General features: G+C 41.0%; 2 protein-coding genes across 2 annotated transcripts; one reads left to right on the forward strand and one right to left on the reverse strand.

Moving 5' to 3' along the window:
- Positions 1-524: 524 nt before the first annotated feature.
- Positions 525-6,349, forward strand: npm1a (nucleophosmin 1a). The gene is made up of 11 exons (XM_061752222.1): positions 525-681; positions 1,822-1,901; positions 1,998-2,117; positions 3,124-3,217; positions 3,304-3,446; positions 3,839-3,891; positions 4,029-4,080; positions 4,158-4,226; positions 5,259-5,369; positions 5,474-5,548; positions 5,647-6,349. The coding sequence occupies exons 1-11, from the start codon at positions 642-644 to the stop codon at positions 5,695-5,697; spliced, it is 888 nt and encodes a 295-aa protein (XP_061608206.1). The 5' UTR covers positions 525-641; the 3' UTR covers positions 5,698-6,349.
- A 2,970-nt stretch (positions 6,350-9,319) lies between these two features.
- Positions 9,320-12,397, reverse strand: LOC133467015 (claudin-7-B-like). Its single transcript, XM_061751393.1, has 4 exons — positions 12,005-12,397; positions 10,589-10,753; positions 10,415-10,499; positions 9,320-10,266 (listed from the first exon to the last, which is right to left on the reverse strand). The coding sequence occupies exons 1-4, from the start codon at positions 12,225-12,227 to the stop codon at positions 10,113-10,115; spliced, it is 627 nt and encodes a 208-aa protein (XP_061607377.1). The 5' UTR covers positions 12,228-12,397; the 3' UTR covers positions 9,320-10,112.
- Between the last annotated feature and the right edge of the window lie 4,607 nt (positions 12,398-17,004).

Consider the following 17,004-nt stretch of genomic DNA (forward strand, 5'->3'; position numbering starts at 1 on the left):
ACTTTGAAAATAATCTCATAAAGTATTTCACACAGTATGCCGTACAATATATAATGTACAGCACTAAACAGTCAGCATGTGTTGTTGTTGTTTTCACTCGGATGACTGATAGACAGAACAATTCAAAAATAGTAAAATAATCAGATGAAAATTGTTGAGTACAGCTGAATGTGTTTTGTTCAGCATTGTATTTACAATGTACATCACTGGTATTTCTGAAATAATTAGGAAGCCTTTTCTCCATAGTTGGAAGTAACAAAGTACACATCATTTTTTTTAACTTAATTCTTTATTTTTTTATTTCAGCTATCTCTACTTTCTTGAGTTTTTATGTTTGCGACAACTTCTTACTTTTACTCCCTTATCTGAAAACAGATATATACTCATGTCACTCCTTACTTTGTCCAAAAGTCGTTCTGGCCACCTCTTGCCTTGCCGTCTGCACTACATAGTAGTCACGACAGGTGGCGACATTGAGCTTGTTGGCTGGATGTTCAAAGAGAAGAAGAGGCGAGGGGGTGGAGTCTAGTTTTACGTGACGTCACTTAGCTCACTGGAGCGCAGTGTTGAGTCGTCTCGGCTTTCTTTTCGGTTCCTTGTGCTTCCACGGTCACCGCATCCCCTCGTTTTTCTTTGACACAATGAACGGTTTAGACGTGGTTCCACAGACGTTTCTTTACGGTGAGAGAGAGTTTCATCGATGCGAACGCGGAGAATGTCGTGTTATCTTATTGTTAGACATTAGAAAGAGCATGAAACAAGTGGATTACGTATGCAGGCCTGCCGTGCTAATTTATAATGTATTAATTTCATATGTTTCATGAAAATGGGCGAGTGGTTTTGTGTGTGTGTGTGTGTGTCACACTGGTCCGGTGCTGCTGCACACGTGTTTGGGCCAAAACATGGCGTCGCCCACATTTCCACGAGCGGGTTTGCTATTAAAACGCGTCTTCTTTGGGAAAAATAATAATATATATATATATATATATATATATATATATATATGTATATATATATATGTATGTATGTTAATTTCTTTTTCAGTTCCGTTTACAGTAAATTGAAGCGTATTATCACATGGCGGAGAGGGTTTTAATCGGCTGTTTTCGATGGTCGTGGCCTCAACGTCTGCTCTCACATGTGGCCCACGCCGGCGCTTCTTTTCCCGAATTTCCCTTTAAAGCGTTGATGTTTCGCGTTTTCGTGGCACAACACTTCCCCACCCGTCTGCTCTCAACGTTAAAGAACTCTGTGACGATATTGCTTATCAAATTTCGTAATGATCCGTGTGCACGTTTCATAGGGGCAGCACTTCTTTTCATTCTGTTCCAAACCATTGTGGGGATATCCACGTTGGTACTGTGGCGCCCCCTTGCGTACGTGCGAAGAAGTACGCATTAAGTCACGCTGACGCACATTGAAAGTCAAGAGCAAGCGTGGAAGGACATTTTGTGCGATGGTCTTAAAAGTCTCGAAAGTTACGACCCACTTTTATAGAAGTGAAGAACAGTTAAGAAAATGGTATCGGCTTTGAAACCCCTTTCTCAACATAAGTACACATGCGTATGTGTTTATAGTGTCTTTCAGAGCACTTAATTAAGAAACTGAGGATGAGCACAAGTGCATGTATAACAATGAATGTCGTCAAATTGAACATGACAATTGAGAAGAGATTCTTATTTGCAATGCTGACATGCTGAGTCCGCACCTCAACGATTGAGGGTCACTGCTGTACCCGACCCGCATGACTTTTATATTAAAGTGCAGGTTGCAGTGCGTTCGTCTTGTCCCGACTCCTCATCTAAACTTTGTCCTCATCAGGTTGTGTGCTTGAATCTGGAAAGGAAGTGACGTTCAATCCCAAGGGCGATGGCTTTGAGCATCAGCTTGATCTACGGATGGTAACCATCCATGCATCCGTTTACAACTAAAATCTCAGGTGTTCTGAAATGCAGGAGGATATTTTCAAATTGTCAACTGTATTTTCCTCCGTACAGGCGTGTGCTGACCCGGCCACAAAAGATGAGCTTCACCTGGTGGAGGTGGAAGGACACGACTCCGAGGGTCAGAAGGTGACGGCGACCCTGGTTTCTCTGAACCCCGCCACCCTGCCGAGCGTGAGTGTCCTCCCCAATTTGATCGGACATTAGCACGATCCTAAATCAGTGATTATCATCTGGTGGGCCTTGAGTCGGGACCCAAAAGCGGGTCACGTCATTTAGTGAAAAAACTGTAGGGAATCTTCGCTTTTCAATGGCGCCGACGTAAGTTTTGAGATTTCGAACAGCGTGCAATGAACTATTTTGTGCAGTGGCGTAAGACTACATCGTCATGCGGCACCAGAATGCATGCTCAGTTACCGACAAAATTTAGTTTTCCATACAGTACCTGTATAAAGTGTCGAGATAACAATGTCATGGCACAAACCTAAACCATCACCCCAAACTGTGGAATCGTAGATAACAAAACTTGGAAATTTAAAGGTATTTTGAATTCTAAATATTAGGCAATGGAGGATATTCAAGACAATGATTACCATGTTCTCACTCGGTAAAATCAAGAAAATGGACATAGCAGCTCTGGTGGACTGGTTAGAAGTCCTGCCACACTTCAAGTTTATAATTCTATATGCTGTTGCGACATTAACTGTACATTTGCCCGAGTTCTTTTCCATACGAGTATTTACTCGAATCATAACTTCACCACTGAGTTAACGTCGGTCCGTGATATTGAGAAAACGGCGTGTTTCGACGCTTACAAATTCGGGTTACATCGGCACCACAACAGCGGAACTCCGTTGTAAATTGATTTTGTGATTTTTATTTTGACAAGCATTTGTCAGAAACATTATTACTTCTGTGCTGGTATTCATCAAGCCTCTTATTTATACTGTAATCATTTTCGTACACGCAGATAATAAGGTGCTCTGAACGAAACTTTTGGGAATGTACACGTGTAGTTAGGTTTCAAAATGTGTTACTTTTGAACAATATTTTCAGTATTAACTTCTATAAAAGTGTGTCGAAACAATAGGAAGACGCAGGTCGAGAACAACTGTCCGAAATGGATAAAAGGATGTCCTGACTGCTGTGGTGGTTTTGCCGATTGTGGCGGTTTTTCCAGGTGTCTCTCGGGGGTTTCACCATCACGCCACCCGCAGTTTTCCGTCTGACATCTGGTTCTGGTCCGATCCATATCAGTGGGCAGCACCTTGTCAGTAAGTGTTTTTACGTCTTTCTGCAAAACAGAATTGGTGTTTTGTTGTCTTGTTATTCATCTAATACTTCTGAATTTCCACTGAAGTGATGGAATCCGATCAGTCGTTTGATGATGACGATGACGACGATGATGATGAGGAGGAGGAAGAGGAGGAGGAGGCACAACAAGAGGATGCTGTCAAAGCGTCAAAGAAAAGACCCGCCGCCTCTCCTGTGCTCAAGTCTCAGGTTCGCTAATAATATGAATGACGATGCCGCGCACTTCCATCGTATGGACTCGGCCGGCTGCATTATTTCCACTCGCTCGGTTGAGTCCGGCAACTTGAACGTAACATCGGATGCATTGACTTCATGCTTGTTTTGGGCAAATTCGGTGCTCAAACTTTGACAAAGTCCTCTTAGGAATTCACCTACCCGGGGAAGCGGGTACGGACTATGCCAAGTTGCACGCCACTTTGCGCAATGCCGTTAAATGCGGGTGGAAAATTTGTCGTTGGCTTCGAGGATGCCATTGCCATGGAAACTGCAGCGTGTTCATCGCCGGTCGTAGCTTTGTCCTTTGCGTTTAGTTTGTTGGACAATCAGAAGTGGCTGTCGTTCACATTGAACACTTTTCGCAGAAAAAAAAGAAGATGGAAGTTGATGCGGAAGAAGAGGACGACGAGGATGATGAGTGCGTATTCGCCACACTTACTTTGCGTTACTAACTTTTACTCTCTGAGTGGAGTTGAAAACTTCACTAGGTAATTGAAAAATAAGGAATATGAAGGATATTCAAACAAGCCTTTACATATGTTGTTTTATTTTCAGGGATGAAGAGGATGAGGACGACGATGAGGAGGAGGAAGAAACTCCTGTTAAGGTGAGGATTCAGAAAAGCCACTTTAACTCGGCCGGTTCTTATTTCAGTTATCTCACTAGCAGCTGCATTTTCAACAGGCCAAGCCCGCGAAGAAGTCCACTCAGAATGGAAAAAGCCCAAAAGCCAGTACTCCGGCCACAAAGCAGGTACCTGGGACTTATTTAGGCTTTGATTTTTTTCCTCGAGATGAGAAAAGGTTGAATCTCCATTCCTCCACCACCAGTCGTCCTACGGCATGAGAAGTCAGGCTAGGTTACGGCTGTACTGGCAGATTTGATTGTGTTATATTTATGGCTGAGAAGTGTTTTTAATACAAATTGGTACTGAATTTTTTAATAGTGCTGCTTGATCTGGAAAAGAAAATCGATCACGATATGGGCCATTTAATATCGCAACGATATACCACTATAATACCTTTTCAGTTATTCTATGAACAATTATACAACCGACTTTTTCTTCATTTGGAAGTGACATTAAACACAAATGAGAAATGCATCCAATAGTGTTGCAATTATGGCTGCGGCTATTGAATATTTTAGTCATCGAGCATCCCAATGAGAAGGCTATCGAATAATCGAGTATTCGGATAAAATATCATTTTGCTTGTTTTATAAGGCAATTATGAGTAAATGAGACATGTAATGAGTTAGCAGTTGGTTTCAATATTTTTTCTTTTAATTCACCTCGTGCAATGTGCATAGCAGCAAACTATGTTTCTTATGTACCAAAGATTTCCAGTGAGGCCATTTCAAACCGAAGTAAATAACACAAATATAGAGATTTCATTTTAACCTTGGCATTTCTTGTCAATAACATTTGGCATTATTTAAAAAAAAAAAAAAGGCATATAAACAGTCTTCGCTGTGCAACTTCACGTCAGCAGCTAGCTCGCATTTTAGCATGTGATTATAATGCAGTACGTTCACGTGGCTGTGCATTTATGTACTTGCACGTGACGCATTATAACGGAGGCTTTGTTCCGTCCGTCCATTCATCCGTTTTCTGTACCGCTTAACCTCACTCGGATTTCCAAAAATCAAACCACACCCAGATAAATGCAGGCTCTTGACTCAGCTGTGCTGTCGTCCGCATAGTCGGTCGAATCCTTTGAAAATCAACAGGATCCAACAAGTTTACAACTCAGCCAAATTTCTTACCACTTGGACTGCTCTGTACAGGTGAAGACCCCCAAACAGAAAGCGGAAAAATCGCCTAAAAACCCAACAACCCCCAAGGAAACTTTAACTCTCCCGGAAATGCAAACAAAGATGACTGAAGCGGTGAAGAAGGTTGGTGGTGTCGCACTCCTGTTTGTTACATATGGTGGCAATCTTCTACATTTCCGTCAGTCAATATTTGGGTAGCGCAAGTTATTTTTCAATCTTTGTTTTAGGGAGTAACGCTGCCCAAAGTCCAGGCCAAATTTGAGAACTTTGTGAAGAATTCTTATCGAGTCACTGATGCCAAGGTAGTGTATACATATTTAGTGCATGTTTGTATTTGTTGTTAATACAGTGTACAAGTCAGGTTGATTAATTTGGTGTGTTTTTTCTGTCCCACTCTCAGGTTATTGCTGAGCTGTGGAAGTGGAGACAGACTGTGGCGGACACAAAATAAATGTAATTGTTTTAATTGTTTTCTTTTCCTTTTTTAAATTTTTTTTTTACTTGATATCCAAAATTCCTTCTGTGCCTCACTCTCACACTCGTCTAATCTCCGATGACTATTAAGAGGTTACATATTGTTGCACCCATCAATGGCTCATTTATACTAGAAGTGTTGAATAAAACTTATGGACTGGTTTGCAAATGTGCATATATGTAAATATAGGAACCTGTAGATTGACACCGAAAGCTGTGATATCGTGGAGTTGTGTAAGAACAATAACATGAAGTGTAACCAATGTATCGGCTAAAGTCTACCTTGAAATATTGTCATTTTGAGCGCAAAGGCTAATGTGAGATTGAGTTTTTATTTGTTACTTTGTCTTTTTTTTTTTCCCCTCCCCGCTTTCTTACTGGCCCCTCCTCATCAGCAACACGGTTTTGTTCACTTTCAAGGGAGAACACATTTTAGAAAAGGATAATGCCCTGTACCTGTGTCACGATCACTGGATGCATCGACGACGCATTACAGTAATTTGACGGCTTTTCCATCATAATATTCCCAGGTTTGAAAGCTAATGTAACACATGAATAAGTAAGACTTGTCGAACCCTGTTCAAGTGAAGATAATTCCAAGTTCCCAATAAAGATCTTTGGCTAACCTCTGTGAGTTTCTAACATCAACTGGTGATTTTAGTGAGATTACAAATGTGTTTGTAGATGTAAATTGCCGCTTCATAAACTCTCGACAACAAAAAAACAGTCAGCATTGTAGAATGTGATACCTTTTTGCCCCATGTTGATATGAAGTACTATTATAATTGTTTAATTTATGACAATCTTCAAACCGTTCTGCAAACATCTGTTGGCAGTGAGGAATAAATAATCCTGTGAATCCCAGAGGAATACACACACGCTGAGATTTGAGTGAGTGTCAATGTGGTGTTTTAGTTGTTTGCTGTGTCATTGAACTACTGCATAATACCGAGATGGGTTTCTCGTTAAGATCACATTCATAAAAGGTTACCAAAAGTATGATTAGGGAACTGTCAACAAACTCACTTCCTCTTCTTTTGCAACTGACTTTCAGCTGCGCGTTATTATTTCATCAGCTGAGAATTCTTTTTTTTTTTTTTAAGTCATAAATTATTCATGTCACTTACTGCATGCTGGGATGTGACCCACATTTAATGGAATTACAATGCGATACTCCCTGAGCCAATATTTGCACAGTATATTTGAGTAGCGGTAAAAATCGTATACATGAAATATTTGTTTTTATTTAAACCAAGCCCCATGTGGCTGTAAAATGTGTTTTACACACCTTTTACAGAAGATGGGTGAAAAGCATAGAAGCACATTGGGGTTAATTGGGGTGATCACTTTGAAATCCTGTCATTTATTACTTTCACGGTCTGGCCTGAGGGGAGCAAGAGAGAATAACTGATACTACAAAATAGCCAGAATCAGGGAAGAGGAGAGAAAAAGAAAAAAAAAGAACCGTTGAGTCATTTCACATAATCCCAGGAGACACAATGACAAATTGAAGGCAATGATTGGACAGTGCAAACACAGCATGGGATCATTCAAGAGGACTTGGATCAAAACGTTCCTTTCTACACCCATTTTAGACTAAAACCGTGTCTGCTGCTTTATTTTAACGAAAGCATGAAAAAGGTCCAGTTCATCCTCAGTAAAACGCCAATCTGCATTTATAGCCAATTTATTGTACCACGAGGTGGCAGTAAAACCAAAGCTGCTGTCTTTTTGTTGTTCATGTGATGCAATGAGAAGACAAAACAAAACACACACACACCCTGAACCACGATGTGATGCAAAAGTAACTTATTTACGCTGTAGCTCCTACCTCTTCCCACTACCTAAAATAAATTAAATGCTGTCTAAAATACCCACAAAATACGTACACAATTACACATTGTCCTCTCCAAAAGCATTGGGACGGCAAGGTCAATTCCTTTGTTTTTGTTTTATACTGAAGACATTTGGGTTTCAGATCAAAAGATTAATATGAGGCAAAAGTTCAGAATTTCAGATTTTATTTCATGGTTTTTACATCTAGATGTGTTAAACAACTCAGGACAGAACAAGTTTTGTTTGAAGCCACTCCACTTTTCAAGTGAGCAAGAGTATTGGAACAGATGTTATTAAATTACTTGCAGTAGCTGCATCAAGTCTGCGACCCATTGACTTCACCAGACTCTGCATTTTTCATTTGAAAAGCTTTTCCAGGCCTTTACTGCAGCCTTTTTCAGTTCTTGTTTGTGTCTGGGGGTTTCTCCCTTTTGTCAACTCTTCAGGAGGTAAAATGCATGCTCTATTGGGTTAAGGTCCGGTGATTGACTTGGCCAGTCTAAGACCTTCCATTTTTCCCCCCTGACCAAGTCCTTTGTTGTGTTGGCAGTGTGTTTTAGGTCATTGTCTTGTTGCATGATGAAGATTCTCCCAATTAGTTTTCTGTAAATGGTTTTGTAGACTTCAGAATCAATTCTGCTGCTACCATCGTGAATAAAGACTAGTGAGCCCGTTCCAGAAGCAGCCATGCGAGCCCAAGCCATGACCTCCACCATGTTTTTGGATCATAAGCAGATCATTTCTTTCTCCATACTTTGGCCTTTCCATCACTTTTGGTAGACGTTAATCTTGGTCTCATAAGTCCAGAAAACTTTGTTCCAAAACTTTTGTGGCTCATCTCTGTACTTCGCAAAACCCAATCTGGCCTTCCTATTTTTTGTTGTTGAGTGGTTTGCATCTTGTGGTACGGGCCTGTATATTTCTTCTCTTGAAGTCTTCTTCACACAGTGGATTGTGATACCTTCACCCCTGCCCTGTGGAGGTTGGTGGTGATGTCACTGACTGTTGTCTTTGGGTGTTTCTTCACAGCTCTTACAATGTTTCTGTCAGGAACTGCTGTTGATACCCTTGGCCGACCTGTTTGATGTCTGTTGCTCAGTACACCAATAGTTTCTCTTTTTCAGGACATTCCAAATTGTTGAATTGGCTATGCCTAATGATTTTCCCTCTTCTTTCAACTTCAAAATAGTTTGCTTTTCTGCCACAGACAGCTCTCTGGTCTTCATGTTTGCTTAACAGCAAACGCAGTTCTCACAGGTGAACCCCAAAGCCAAAAACAAGCACTAATGTTTAAGCAGTCAATCCAAAAGGCAATACCATGAAATAAAAGCTGGAATTCTGAACTTTTGTCTATCTTTTGATCTTAAACCCAAATATCTTCAGTATACGACAAAAACAAAGTAATTGACCTTGCCGTTCCAATACTTTTGGAGGACTGTTTTCATACTTCCTTACCCCCATATCCTAGATGCAACATTTTTAGAAAGTGGTTATTTTTTGTACATTGCTTTAATTCCACACTCATACTGTTGCCGTTTCACACCACAAATCGAAAAACCTTTCCTGGTTGTGCATGTTTATTTAGTTGGGTTGACCCCTCTCATGGTAATTACATTCCCGAGCATATTTATTTTTTCTAGTAGTTTGACAAAATGTTGTTGCGGGTACTCTACTGCAAAACATTGTAATTACACATCCCTAGTCAATATAATTTTACATATGTAAAATTCTCTTGTACTGGTTGTAAAAGAATGAATCGTGTGTTCGGGAAGTTTTCATGTCTTGGATTTTTATTAAATGTCAAAAAACATTTAAGTGACAATTACATTTGTTATTTCCACTTTATGTACAACACAAACTTATCACAAATAAAAAAAAAAAGCATTTTAAAAAAGGAGTGCAACATCCATGACTAAAAAAACAGGAGTACACGTATAATCGTTAACATACACAGGAATTGTCTCACCAAACAGCTCTGTTGTGTCGTTATGACGGAGAGAAACAACTGGCAATCTTGCTGAAAGAAATCAATATTGTACATTAATCATTTCACTCTGGCACTTGATTAAAAGGAGTCAACTGTGGTACTTGAATCATTTGTCTTGTTCGTATAAATAAAAGGCACAAACAAAAAACATTTGTAGTCTTGACAGATTGACTTTTGCAAGCATTTAGCCTGAAAGTTGTGAGCGGTTTTAAATATTGCTTGCACGCTCTGTTCCAAGTCCAGCACTTTCATATTCCTTTCACTAACATTATACATCCTAAAGCATTGGTCAAAGAACACAGTGTAACATGGTGTCTATTTTTAAGCATGGCCAATGGGATCACAACAGGGTTTTTGACTTTCATGTCAAATTTTAGTGCTGGAGTGTTACGAATATACATGTCTAAGATTTGACAGAATAGTTCCAGACGGTACATTGTCAAATGTAGTCTCTTGGGTAGTTAACAGCTTTAATGTGGTTGTTAAAATGTTACAGTAACATCTAAACATTGCCCTGAATAAATTAAAAACACGGGTATGGATCGTCTTTTTGACTTCCACTTTCCTGCTCAAACATATTCCTTGGTGCTGCTAGGAGGTCTGGAGATGGGATACTTTGGTGTAGCTTTGCCTCTTGGGCACGAAGCTGCCAGCATGCCTCCCCCGATTACAACCAGGAAGGCTCCGGCCCAGGCAATGAAGATGGCCGACCCAAACTCATACCTTGGAAAATAAACAATACAGTGAGTCAGACAGTGGAAACTGAGCATGTCACTCCACACTTGCATAATGTGGGAAGTACCACATCAATGGATGAGATGAGGGCAAAAAAAATACAAATACAAATAATTCTGAATTGTCAGATACTCACTTGGTGTTGACTGGGGTGAAAGGGTTGTAGAAGGCTTGGATGATGTCATGAGCGTACCAAGAGCAGGCAACAATTGAGCACAAAGCTATAGGTAAGCAAAGTGTTGTTAAAAAGCGTTATACGCATCAGTTTGTGTGTGTGTGTGTGTGTGCGCGCTTGTGCCTATCCCCTTACCGCCAATCAGTAGGATAATGCCACCAGTCATGGCAATGCGAGACTTGCGTGTTTTGTCATCTCCACCACAGTTGGTGCACTTCATCCCCATGCAGGCCGCGCCCAAGCCGGCCACCGTTACGATAATGCTCACGATCATGAGGGCGCGGGTTGCCTGGAGGGCACCTGAGCGAAAAGGACACCATCAGTCAAGTAGTTAAACACTAGACATGAATACATAATTCCTGTGGCAAAAAAAAGGTCATTCAGCAAAGGGCCTGCGATGACCTTTCCAAATTTGCGGATGAGTTTTTTTTGGGGGGGGGGGGGGGGGGGAGGGAGGTCTCCGGTGTGTGAGTGCGACAGTACGCGCAACTCAAACAGGTCTGACCAGGTTTCAGGTTTCATCATGGACGACACTCCTAATTTCACAGGCTGGCTACAGGTTAACATTTTAAGCTCGCAACCTCGATCCACAAACAAAGACGCCCTCTGTGCATTCAGTCGGCATTGAAGCGTTCCTGAATTTTGCAGCATTGACTCAATTTCTGAACTGAACTTTACTCAAACGTTGTTTATCAAAAGGTGGGCGCACACATTTGTAAAGATTGGCAAAATAAGTTGAACAGGTACTGTGCTGTACCCGGATGAGCACTAATACAAGTGACCCATTTCGCCACCGTTTTTCCACACACCCTCTGACAGATAAGAACCATAAAAGACAGCGTAAACTTTAATGCACCTTGTTCCACATTGCATTGAACCACTTCCTTGAACATGAAAAGTAAGGCCAACAATCCTTTTTCAACCATTTATTAAAACTTTTTTTTTTTTTTTTTTTTTTTTTTTTTTACAACGCATGATTGTAGTTTTCAGGGCGTGGGAGGTTATGAGGTAAGAAGGTGATAGAAACTTCACGATGCTGCTGAAGTGTTTAACATTCAGACCTCCTTTCCTGTGTCATAAAATCCTGCAGTCCAATGTGTGTTGGTGGGGGTTGGTCGTAAAGAACAAGCGGAAGCTCTTCTGGCGCTAACACACAGTAAAATTGCCTTAGAAGGACAGCTTGTTTTTTTCCCCCCTTTTTAAATGACCTTATTTTCCATCGGTGCGAAGTGTCAATAAGTGACTAAACCGGTTAGGTCGAGCGACAGGAATCCCGAGTGCAGCTGAAGTTGTAAATGCGTGGGGCAGGTATAACGGTTGGTAGCTTCCCCATTGCAGGTGTGCTTCATTTGCTTACATTTGTTCATCTTACTCACATGGAAGTCATATTAGCTATCTTAGTACACCTGTTACGCTTTAAAAAAATAAAATAAAATAAAAAAATAAATGAAGTCATTTTGAGATGATTTAATTAAACATTTTTATTTTTTATTTTTTAAAAGTTCAAGTCCAGATATAAATATCAGCATACTAACGAGTCGTATGACTTACTGTTGAGTTGGAGGATGGAGTCGTAGACCTTGCACTGGATCTGGCCCGTGCTCTGGAAGGCACAGGACATCCAAAGGCCTTCGTACATGGACACCGCTGTGATGATGTTGTCTCCGACGTAAGCAGACATCTTCCACTGGGGTAAAATTGTGCCCACTATTAAGCCAATTAAGCCAAGAAGCGCCAGGACGAATCCCAACATCTGCAAACCGGAGTTGGCCATTTTCCTTTCTTCCTCTTCGACGATGCGAGTTCAAAAACAGGTAGGCGACGTCCACCTGCTCAAAATAGCCCTACTGATCTAAATCGAAAGTTTCAAAAAAAATAATAATAACTTACTGTTTTATGTTAAAACCAATCCAGTTGTTGGTCGTAAGTGTAGAAAGAAAAAGAAAATGATTTTAAAGGTCTGTTTCTATGGCCAACGATGTCACCTTGCGCACCTGTTGCTCTGCCGCACCTTGACTGGGGCGGGAACAGCGGGAGCGAGCTTTTGAGGCGGTTTCCGTTGCAGGTGGGCGTGCACGCGCACGCAGTTTCGACGCGTGCGTCGCTCGAAGGAACGCCCCAAGTTTCATGACGTAACCATTTCCGGAAATGTGCGCCCGCAACAATTTAGACAACAGACGAGATATAGAAACATATACTGTTGTACATTTGGGGGATTTCTTTACGATTTTTCATATAATAGTCTTTTTTTTTGGGTCATCCGCTCATCAATATATCACGTGAATGTTCACGTGTCGTCAGGTATTAATGTACACACCGAAGGTTTTTTTTACTGAAATCACACGAGACGTAAAATCTTTCACACGCAAATTTTACGGATTCATTAATATGAATATTCTTTGGATTACTAGATTATAAAAATGATTGTTTTTATTTCAAAACAGTTGGAAAATGTTAGGATTACTACCTGATTTTAGTGTTTTTTTTTCTTCCCAAAACCACATAATGAAAAACAATGTATATATATTAGCTAGTTTTGGCTTGAATTAATCATGAGTGTAATTTGACATCTTCATATTAAGACCACATTGCTGTCATTTCCCTATTTTACCTGGCAAAAATCACTTTTGTTATTGAAGCCGTGTTTATATCAAGTTAAATCCGGAACAGTCAGAACTGCATCGACGTGTTGGCAAGTGGTGTACATATTGATACTAGCTAGACTTTGCCTGCAGGCTCTATGAGTCATACTGCAGAGGCGGGTGGTAATTTAGTTTTTCACCTGTCACAACCATGTTACCCAAAAAGAATTACTCACTTGAAGAGAAACAACTGAAACTGTTACAAAGTTGAACAATCTGACTGTTTATTACTTTCGAGGCGGCGTTTATTCTGGGTGTACTGTCTGGGTCCTGCTGCTTCCTGATTGGTCACAACTCTCGCAAGACTCATGTGTGCAGGAACTTTCATTTCTCATGAGGCGATTCAACCTCTTTGACATATCATTCAAATATCAAAGAATTGCCTAGCAAGAACGTTTCCTCGAAACCCAAAATGATGACATGAATCAGCTTACTGCAAAATTTCTTTTCTGGGCAAACGTTTGGTGATTAAGATTGAACATTGTCATCTGACAAATATGACAGGAGTTGATGACTCATCACCCTAATAAGTCTTTGTAGCAGAGGTCATGTGACAAGCCAACCAAGGGCCCCGAAGTACGATTTAGTGTCCCGCCAAGTGTTGAACTTATACATACTCAATATGTAAAAAAAAAAAAAAAACATCAGCCCAGTGACCAAGTTAAATTTCTGCACAATCTGAATCTTAATGTTCTTCGTAGTGAGCGAGTAGATGATCAGAATCCGGAAAGCACACCAAACTACACTACCTTTCCATAGCCTTTCCATCCCTTTTTCATATCATAACATTTTGTTTCTGAGAGGAGTTTGGTCTGGAAATTCCGTTGCATCGGCTGAAATTAATTTAGAATAATATGTAATTTCAGTATAGTGCCAATAGGAGAACATAACTAATCCATCCATCCATTTTCTATTCCGCGTGTCCTCGTGAGGGTCTCGGGTGAGCTGCAGGCACGGTACATCCTGCGCTAGTTGCCAGTCAGTCCCGGTTCCCAATCCCTCTCGACTGTGACGCTAGTATACCGTGCTGCCCACCTCTTAATCAAACTCAGTAAGTAAATGGTCTCATAGCTCCAAATTTAGAATTTTTCACACATTTGTTGATAGTCACAGGCACACTCTGAAGTTAATTTGTGAATGTGAGTGCCGTATTCGGCCAAATTGCTCTAATCCTTAGGTTTCGCGTTAATCATTTAGAGCACATGAAAGGCCCGTTTGAGTCTGAGCTCAGACTCTTTTGCTTCGTGTGCTTCGACTGAGAATTAAAAAAGCACAACAATTTGAACCAACGCAAATCTTTTGTGTGATTTGAGTCGCTCTGGTTTGAGGGATCCGAGTCATAAAGAGAAAGTCATTTTCTTTCTTTTTTTTTTCAATTCTGACCTAGGTCACATCCGAAAAGGGGACGTGCTGTGTCGGTCCGGAGCACATGCGCAGGAATCCACCGGATCGGATTCTGCTCGTCTTGATCACGACTGCGACTTGTAAGTTAATTACCCTAATCTGTGCTACATGAGCGATCCATACGGTAATCATTCTGACATTGTGATGTCTAATTGACTTCTGGGCTGTGAACGAGTTGTAATTGCATCTATTCATCCATCTGATATATTCTGGGTTAATCCGGGCTCTTTACAAAGACGGTTGACTTCTCAGTTGATCATACAGAGGAATATTTTTGACATCAGATATTTTATTTCATGTTTGCCCCTTTTCAACAATTTCACGCTGTACTATATATGCTAAATGTGTTTTATTTAATATACAACTGAAGCTACAGTGTATGACACATGGAATACTATCGGAAAATAAGGAAGATGATTTTGAAGTTGGGCGGCAGGGTAAAGTATTAGTTGGCAACTTGGCTTTTGTGCCTCCCAGTCAGGTTGGAATCTTGGCTCGGGAGCTCCCGTGTGGAGTTTGCATCTTCTCCCCGAACTTGTCTATTGCTATTATTGTGAGTGTTAATGGGTTGTCGATATATCATTTCCAGTTCACCTTTGGCCCCAACGAGGTCAGGCGGGATAGAAAGTGGACGGATGTTGAGGTCTTATGTAAAATAATTAGTGTTGTACTGTGGGCGGCATGGCGTAGGGGATAAGCGTTTACCTTGAAACCAGAAGGTCGCCGGTTCTTATTCTGCCCGAGTGCATGTCGTCGCTGTGTCCCGGGACAAGACGCTCAACCCAAATTGCGGTTGGATGTTTGGTGGTGGTCAGAATGGCAGCCACGCTTCCGTCAGACTGCCCCCTACAGGCCACACACATAGCTTACCACCGCTAGGTGTGTCCGTGGTGCGAATGAACAATGTATGCAATTGAAAAGTGCTTATTATTGTTAATTGACTGCATTCTAATAATTGATGCACAAAGTGCCAGCAATAAAAAATTTCTACTAGCAGGTCATTTGCATTTGATAATTTCTTCCAAATAATACTAATAAGTCCTAAGAAATCAGGGTGTCCATTTGACACAGCACCTGATATTTGTCAATATCTTCTGCATAATGTCCTACTTGGAAAGTTTTTCCCCCTTTTTCTTCCCCTTGGTAACAACAAGTCAATCATTTATACGGCATTTTACATAGAAAGACAAACATAGTGGGTCACGTGATCACTGCACCTAAAGGAAGTACAAATAGAAGAAAAGAAAGAAAGAAAAAGACAAGTTGTTGGCCCCCTCTTTGCAGCTAAAACAACAACTTTCGGGTGAAATTTCCGGATGCACCTAGGATGCACTATAACCTATACAGGTGAACTTAATTTGACCTTCTCTAAACTTTTGAATGCACTTGTCCAACAACTTGTGCACAATACGCTGTTCTCAATGGATCAAACGCCAGTTGTGAATTTTGCCGTTCAGCTTCCTTGCTAGAGACCAGCAAGTTGTGCAAAAGGTACAGAAATGTTGGACATGTGCTATCAGAAGTTTTTGAAGTTCACCCGTAAAGGTTATAATGCATTTTGGGTTCATTTTGAACTTTCACGCAAAAGCCGAATATCCCAAACTTTTTGTGAGTAGTGTAGTTTAGCTTTTGTTTGAGTTCTGTGAGGAACTCTCCAGAAGCTTGCATCTTTTCCCTTTTTTTTTTTGGCATTGCACAGGGCAAAATTATTCCAATTTCGTCAGACCTTCGCAGGCTATTGCCGCATATTTATTGGCAAACAGACAACCATTGTTGTCACATTTTGTTGCATTTCCTTTAATTAGATTCATGTTATAGGTCCTAGTTGCCTATTAGAGTTTTTGGAATGCACTACAGGATATGAAATGTAATGTGCTTATAGGCGTCCGGCCTTTATTTATAGCAGTTACCCTGTGCATGGTCGCAAGGGGTGCAGGCGGGGTCACCCAGGACAGATCACCAGTCGATCACAAGGCTGTCACCGAGAGAGACATATTACTCGCCGCTACGGTGTCACCTTCTTGCTCTAAGGCGACACTGTGAACGAGCGCACCAATATGCCACCCATGTTGCGCTATGATTTAACGGAAATGAAGTTCAATTACAATAAATGTGGGTTTGACTAGGGCTCAAAATATTATATGGTGTATTGTAGTTGTTTTTCTACATGTGTAAATTACACTCCCGCGTTCGGTGACATTGCATATAGGATCTTCACATTCTATACTTTATGACATTCTGCTCAACAAGTTTGAAACAATATTACAGATGTGCTCCATATTAGTTGGGCAGTTATTCTGCCACCTTGTGGGCGTTGACACACATTGCAGTCATTGAGAAAACAAGATGGCTGACATCTCTGCCAAGTTAGACATAAACCCATCCATCCATTTTCTGAGCCACTTATCCTCACGCGGGTCGCGGGCATGCCGGAGCCTATCCGAGCTATCATCGGGCAGGAGGCGGGGTACACCCTGAACTGGATGCCAGCCAATCGCAGGGCAC

The sequence above is a fragment of the Phyllopteryx taeniolatus genome, chromosome 17 (genome assembly GCF_024500385.1).
Source record: "Phyllopteryx taeniolatus isolate TA_2022b chromosome 17, UOR_Ptae_1.2, whole genome shotgun sequence".
NCBI classification, from domain to species: Eukaryota; Metazoa; Chordata; class Actinopteri; order Syngnathiformes; family Syngnathidae; genus Phyllopteryx; species Phyllopteryx taeniolatus.

What these genes read in the sequence shown, in the direction of transcription:
- npm1a (XM_061752222.1), top strand. Translation starts at nt 642, where the DNA reads ATGAACGGTTTAGACGTGGTTCCACAGACGTTTCTTTACG. An exon ending in CTCCTGTGCTCAAGTCTCAG is followed by an intron (nt 3,447 to 3,838) that starts GTTCGCTAATAA and finishes CACTTTTCGCAG; the next exon opens with AAAAAAAAGAAGATGGAAGT. An exon ending in GTACTCCGGCCACAAAGCAG is followed by an intron (nt 4,227 to 5,258) that starts GTACCTGGGACT and finishes TGCTCTGTACAG; the next exon opens with GTGAAGACCCCCAAACAGAA.
- LOC133467015 (XM_061751393.1), bottom strand. Translation starts at nt 12,227, where the DNA reads ATGGCCAACTCCGGTTTGCAGATGTTGGGATTCGTCCTGGCGCTTCTT. An exon ending in CTCCATCCTCCAACTCAACA is followed by an intron (nt 10,754 to 12,004) that starts GTAAGTCATACG and finishes CTTTTCGCTCAG; the next exon opens with GTGCCCTCCAGGCAACCCGC. An exon ending in CATTATCCTACTGATTGGCG is followed by an intron (nt 10,500 to 10,588) that starts GTAAGGGGATAG and finishes GCTTACCTATAG; the next exon opens with CTTTGTGCTCAATTGTTGCC.